The sequence below is a fragment of the Malurus melanocephalus genome, unplaced genomic scaffold, assembly GCF_030028575.1.
Source record: "Malurus melanocephalus ecotype Western Australia unplaced genomic scaffold, MMel_1.1 scaffold_254, whole genome shotgun sequence".
Lineage (NCBI taxonomy): Eukaryota > Metazoa > Chordata > Aves > Passeriformes > Maluridae > Malurus > Malurus melanocephalus.
Window position 1 is genome coordinate 283,990 of NW_026623486.1, and position 7,360 is coordinate 291,349.

Consider the following 7,360-nt stretch of genomic DNA (forward strand, 5'->3'; position numbering starts at 1 on the left):
TGTAGTGCTGGTGTTCCACAAAGACTTTGGAGGGTAGAACAGGGAGAAACTTATTTTCTTTAGAAACAGCTTTCCTCCTCTGTCATCCCTTGACATCTGCCCCTCACAACAGGCTTGGGGTGCAATATGCCCTTCTCTCCACTACAAAGGCTCTGCTCCTTTTAGAAAAGGCTTCCAGAAGGATACTGACAGCACTGAAATTCCACCTAGTCTGCTTGGTTTTTAGCAGCCCTATTCGGCTACCCTGCAAGAACAGAGAGGAAAATTTTCSCTGCTCTCTGGAGTAAAGTCCTCCATTACCATGTCATGAAAGAAAACTGGCTGCTTGGTAGCTAAGGAAAACTGCTGACTTTAAACCTGATATAAGGCTCTATCATTTACACTAATGAGCTCACTGGTGGGGACTTTGTAAAATTTATGATTAAAAAGTAGCTGTAGTCAGTGTTTGATGAAATTTACTATTTTACTTCTTTTGCTGAAGACAGACATAACTACTAATCATTTTCCCATTCAAACCTAAAGAGAAATAAGTGTGGGGAAAACTGTCCCAGTAGAAGTTCAAAGATCTTGTAAGTAACCAATTTTATTTTTTTTTAACCATGGGTTGGTCAAAATTATTCTGGGAAAGGCCACAAATGCTTTTAACTGCTCATATAACAAAGAAGTTACTCAGGAAAAGCCCTTAATGAAAGACTAATATATCAGGATTTTAATTGTTTGTATCTTCTGGTTACAAATTAACCTCCTAGATCTGGTAGTCCTGTCAGATTTGATTTGTGATGGAAGTGTGCCCGGGGATGCATCCTGGTGTTGCCCTGTGATTGTTTCTGTGCCAACTACCACCCATGCCCAATATGTGCAGTGAATAAGGGGAGGGATCTCGGCTTTTGTTATTGTAGACTGCCAGAACCGTAAATGACAAAGGTTGAGGAAATTTCCCAGCTACTGCAGTTTACAAAGACCTAAACCATTCTGTTCTGAGCAAGAATAAATGAGTCTGGCTGGAGAGAGCAACCCTGCAATAAAACTAGCAAAAATGGAAGAAAGCAAAGAGATGAGTGTAAGCAAAGAGGAATAAAGATGTCTCCAGCTGAAGGACTGGAAAACTAACTCAGGTTGGCATCCATGTGAGCTATGAATGAAATTACATCTCTGGTGTTTGGTTTTTTAGTGGATTTCTTTTTGTTTGTTTGTTTGGTTTGGTTTGTTTAGGTTTTTTTTTGTTTTGTTTTGTTTTTAATCCTCTGCCTACTCCCCTACTCCATTTGAGGTGTTTAAAGTCCACATAATCACTGKTTCAACACTAGAAAAGGTGGCCAGAGATGCAAGAGAGTGCATAGGGTCACTGCCTGCATGCAGAGGAGAAATGAATCCTAATGGACTATTCCATGTCATGGTTGTCCCCCTACAGCCTTGTTTTCTGCCTGGSGTAGCTGTGTTTCTGCAGTGCTGTCTCACCCACCTCATCCTCCAAATGCTCATGGATTTGTGACTTTAGCTGATCCCTTTAACAGCAATTGGGGAAGGGGTGCTGGGGTGTGTGATGGGCACTAATCCCAGAGCAGGAACAGCCAAAAGGAAACAATGAACAGGGACACTTGGTTGTGGATTTAATGCTGCCAAAAAGAAAAGGACAGACAAAAGGAAGAATATCTCAGACAGGAGAAAAGTGAATGGCATGGACACGAGGTATTTTCCAACTCCATGAGCCCTGCAAGCACTGGGAATATGACAGACAAGCAAAAAGGATCAGTGTGAGAGACTATGAAGTGGCTGAGAAGCTGGTCTTCCATGCAACTGATCAAAATTATTATAACATTTCAAGAACACATTGCATTTTCCATGAAAATATAGACAAATCCATGGCTATYGTATCTTTGTCTTCATGTGACAACAATTTTTAATTTTCTGGTACCTAAAAGTTTGTCTACCTATCTCCTTCCCACCATCCTGCCCATCACTTCATACCCAATACGGAAGTGCAGAAGTGTTGCTCTTGCTGCTTTTCTCCAAGAAGAGCAGCCACTAGAGGGAAAGATGCACGTGGAAAATCCCCCTCTGCACCTCTGGGGCTTCCTTCGTAAATAAAGAAAAAAAAAATCAAAATTTTACCCTGCATTTGCAAGGTGGTCTGATTTATCCTTTCAGATAAAGTACATTGAGTGAGATTATTTTTAGTATTGCAGTTGCACCATACGTCATGAAACACAGCCAAAATTAAGGGCCAGGAAAAAAAAAATCATTGGCTAAATGACACAGAGAAGATTGGATTACCTGTTCAAACAGAGCTCTTAATTCTGTGTATAAATAGAATCCACAAATACAAGTGCACTGTAGTAGAAAATAAAGCCAGTCAACAGCCCCTAATAACCCTTAATTATTAGGAGTTTCAGTTAACATTTGGACAGCTTTGGTCTTAATTCTTTTAAGTTTGAAGAGGCAGCATGACCGAGGCGGCCCCGTTTACAATTACAGTGAACACACACGMTGCTCCAGCCCATGCTGGCTTTAGCTGAGTGTTCTCTGGCAGCTTGGGCTGGGATTTTGCCCTGCTAAAATATAATTACCCATCTGAATGGCAACTAATTTCCAGTTTGAGTTATTCATTTGTAACAATGCACTTGTTTTGACAGAAGTCAGTGACAAGAAAAACAAATCGAGCTCCTGACCTTGGCATCATTGCTCACTTAGGAATTTTTCTGTRCCTGAAAGAAAATCTGCTGATATCCCATGCAAGTAATAAATTATCTCACGTCATCAGTCAATACAGCAATCAAGATCTGTTGCTGTGCATGTCATCAGTAAATGCAGCTGTAAAACAGACATCTCACGGTAAGATTGAAATCCAATGTTACTTAAAAAAAAAAAAAACAGCTTGATAATGCTATACTATACCTGGACAATTACAGTTGTATAAATTGAAATGTTTAATAGATGTCTCAGGTGTTTTCAAATGCCCTTAGCAATGAGCTAATATTCTTGTCCATTTTTAAAGTTGTCCTATACATTGTCCATATTGTAATAGATATGGGAGATCAGAAATCAAATACTGTATTGCAGGCAGGCAGTAAAATGCAGCAAGCAGATTAAATTTATCCACTTTATCTTAATAAGCCATGTTGTTCTTCAAAATATACAAACCTCACTACCTTTGTAGCCCAAGGATCCTTCAAGGTAGATAATYTGACATTAATTTATGGCTGCAATTCCCACTTTGGTGAAGACTGTGTAACTCTTTCCCCTTTGACCTTCTGCTTGCATCTACCTGCATCCCCCAAAAATTYCCACTCCTGAAATTTGGGTTTGCCACAAATGTGAACTGCAAAGGTTGAATTTTTATTCCAACAYTTTATCACAATTTTTTGAACATTAAAAAACACATGAAGGCACATGGAAAACACTATTSTTATTTTGTTTGATACTCTCCACAAAAAGCAACATCTGAAAGTAAAAATCAGAACTATTTTTCTGTAGGAAGAAGTGTATGATTAATGTTGGAAAGCAACCTGGTTTCATTTGATCAAATAAAATTACAGAACACTGGGACAGGAATACACACAAATGATCACCTGGCAGCTGTTGTCAGGCTCACACCTTGGAAAGCACAGGCACTCTCTGGCTGTCCATGCCACTGATGAGTTTTACCCTCAGGGATATCCTTTCTCCTGCAAGCACAAATGAGCACGAGAGCATTCCCTTGGCCTGGTGGGGCTCTCCCCTGGCCCCCAAACCAGCCTGTCTGTGCCATTTTCCTTCCTCTGCTGAGCACAACCTGCRCTGGCAGGCAAAAGGCACAGCAGGTCCCAGGCCTTTTTTTATTCTCCAGTGTGGAACGTTAAGATAATTTCTGCTGGATGGCACCCTAGCAGTTCATCTGCTCCTGCTGTGCACTCTCTCAGTGAACTCAKCCTGCTCTTTAATTGCTGCTGTGGAAGCTGAAGGTGACACCATAAGCAAATCACCATAAATACATGCAAACCCCTCACAACAGCAAATCAGATGGTTCTAGATAGGGCACAGTGTGGAGCAGCAAGAGCTGTTTCACTCTAAATCTCATTTTCACACATCTTCAGACTTTGTACATTATCCCAGCARATGCTTTGGAAGACAAGGAACTTACGTTTATATGGGCATATATAAATCCCTGAACTGCTTTTTGCTGCTTATACTTCATAAACTAATACAGCAGTGAACAAACTACATTTTCAGWACTGTGAACAAACTGCATTTCATATAAGTTATTCAGTTATGGGCAAGACCTTGCATTTCTTACTCAAGAAGGATTAAATCAAAAGGCAAGTAGTCTGTGAAAAGGTGATTTTATACACAACGAGCTAAACTGTTGCTAAATTATTCTCTCGAAGGAAAAATAAAGGTTTCCAGTAGATTTCTTAGTACTTGTTTTCAGAGAAGCTTATGCTTGCTCTCCTTAGAGGCTTTCTTCATGAGTGAAGGTAAAGTTAAATGTGTATTGAGATTGAGTTTAAGGATGATTTTCCTAAAACAGGATTAAGGCTCACTGACAGTGTAATGGAGGGCAAATAATGCTGCTCCTGCTACAAACTATAAAMTATTTTGGTTTCTATAGATAAAAGTTCAGCACCTGTGAGCTTTAAGCTTGCTTCTATAAGAGGTAATAAACCAGTTTATTTTGGTCTCTCCAATTTTTTTTCTGGAACAAAATAAGCAACCCTCTCATGATCAAAGCAGGATAATAACCAGTGATGAAGCAGYGCTTCAGAGACTTCTAGGATAATTCCATTTTTTTTCCCCTCCAGATTATTTCCAAGTTGTTTGGTTTTGTTGTTTGGTTTTTTTTTGGTTTTTTTTTTCCTTTAACCTTGGTTGAAGCATTAGRGGAGTTCTAAAAACCAACAGTCTGTGGTCAACCTGTCAGTATTGAAGCCAGGGCTAGTTACCACACWGTGGACAGTTCACATATTTTCACCCTAGCCACAAGTTTCCTCTTAAACACAATACCAAAGAGCTCTGTGTGACAAATATGTCCATTTCTAACAAACATCTACAACATCTATTACAGTTTGTTAATACCTTGACACCATTTCCATTGTATCCAAATGATAATTGCCCTCTTGTATCTCAATGACATTGACTAACAATGCAGTTTGTAATTAGATGGGGTAACTTAATTCCTGGCCCTCTGTAAACATCTGGATTCTCAAATCTCCATTCCTAGATGGGAGTTCCTTGCCACACATCACTAATTATGCCATGTGATTATATATAAGTCCCTACATTCTCCTGCTGAGCATCTCTTCTTTGTTCCCATTAGGAGGCAGAGACTCTTGTCAACACAGAGAGAATCAACACAACTGCCTAGCATTGCATGTGACATTTAATGGAAATGAAGTCAGGTCTAATTTGCATGGCAGGTGTTATTTTATTGCAGCCAGAGCTGCAGAAGCTGGATGGCACGGTGCCAGTCAAGTGTGCAAGGCTGAGAGTCAGTGCCACAGAGGGTGTCTGGCACAGCAATCTCGGCACCCCCCTTGTCTGCCTACACACCTCCCGTGTGAGGTAAAGTGACAGATTTGTTCATTTTCCCAGGTCCCCCTGTTCTTGYTCTTTCTGGTAATTCCATCCATCCCTCAGAGTGGTCAAGGAGGGTGGGGGTAGAAGGCCCATCCACCCTCCTGCCAAGGGGCCACCACACCAAGCAACTTCCAGCTCTGGCAGCCCCTMCTGATTTAAATCCACAAGCTATAGCTAAGGAGCTCTGTAGCACAAGAGATTGACTTCTGTCATGCACAGGAAGTTTTACAAGAGAAATACATGAATATTTTTCATGAGCCATGTGTTTTGAAAGAACATGTGTGTTTTTTTCAGTCAAGCACTCAAAAAAATTTAACGGGCAGAGCGTGCTCCTTCAGTTTCCATTTCCTCAAGTCATTTCACCAAAACTTACAAGAATGCAAAATTATCATTATCATTTTTATTTGGTTTAGCCTTATTAGTACCCCTTAGAAACATTCATTTAAAAGTCTCTGATTCTGATTTCAGACTCTGTTAAGACCATCAGCAGTAATAATACATCACATATCTTAAGCTCATGAGTGGAAGTAAAACATAACACAYCTTCTAACAGGCTGTGGCTCCGCCCACTCACTTTCCACTCCTCGGGAGAGTTTTTTTCTATTTTCTTATCTCCCCAACTCCTTTCTGACCACTGTCCTTCCCCTATAATCATTTTGCCACTACACTGGTTTCCAGACTTTGACCGCTGAACATCTAAAGTAAGTGCGGGCTATTTTGACCCTCCCWGCGGAGGCTCCTGATGCCATTGGTTACCGCTCCATCCCGGCCCCTCAGAGCCAGCCAGTACCAACCCAGGGGCAGACTCATGCTTACTTCACAGGCTGGCTCAACAACTTTACAGACACATATTTAACTTAGCAGGGCAGTTATAAGAATAAACTTTTATTTATGGCAGTTTTCAGAGAGAGAGATCATTTTCCCAGGTAAAAAACTAACGAATTACACAATCGGAACAGCACAATAAAATAAAGTAAAAGCYTTTACCAAAATTCATAATGATTTGCTCTGGAGCCCAGTTTTGGATGACATTCAGTTTCCCGGAGAAGATGCTACAAACTCCATTTTTATCTCTGAAGTTTAACTTTGTAAACAGATCTGCCAGTTAGAAAATTACTCTATTCCAGTCGTTTGTTTCTAATGGTTCATCAGTAAATCTCTCCATTTTACAATCCCGTTTTTTTCTGACAGCATATCCAGAACGAACACTGGTCAGACGTCCACCGAGACAAAGCAATCTTTGCACTTTAGGAAACAACGACGGCCCTAAAACGAGCTCCGGGCTGGACCCATCGSGGGGCAGAGCACGGAGTCCCGGCCCAGCAGGAACTTTTCCTAACAGCGGGGCGCTCTACCAGCCAGGAAAGGCTCTTSACGCTGTCGGAGTTTCTTGCTCGGAAAGCTTTGCGGTTTGTTCYTCCCCGGGATGCGAACGAAGCGGTTGAAGAAGACAGCGGAGCCGGGGCACTTCTGAAAGGGGGACCCGTGGCATCCTTTCCCTCGGTGCGAACTCCGGCGGGACGGGCGCGGGGTCACAGCCGGGGATGCTCAGGCTGCTCGGAGGAGGGGGCAGGCCTTTGCCCCGCCARCAGCCCGCTCCCTTCCAGCCTGCCTCGCTCAGCAGCACCGCGGAAAGCCGCGGCCCCGCTCCGCCCCGCGGGCCCGACGCCCGGCTTTGCCCGACGCCSCGGTCCGCCCAGCTCCGCGGGAGTTCTCGATCCCCCGCCCCGCCTCAGCCCCGCGCGGTGCCGCCGCGCCCCGTCGCTCCTACCTACGCGGTGCGGTGCGGTGCGGTTCTGCGCGGTGC

At 42.7% G+C, this 7,360-nt stretch overlaps 1 protein-coding gene across 1 annotated transcript in view; it reads left to right on the forward strand.

Annotated features, from left to right (window-relative positions):
* The first annotated feature begins 7,097 nt into the window (after positions 1–7,097).
* CBLN1 (cerebellin 1 precursor) overlaps positions 7,098–7,360 on the forward strand; it is a 3,524-nt gene continuing 3,261 nt past the window's right edge. The window contains exon 1 of the mRNA XM_057375655.1: positions 7,098–7,331. Coding sequence (XP_057231638.1) covers positions 7,098–7,331 — 234 coding nt within the window. The remainder of the gene's footprint in view (positions 7,332–7,360) is intronic.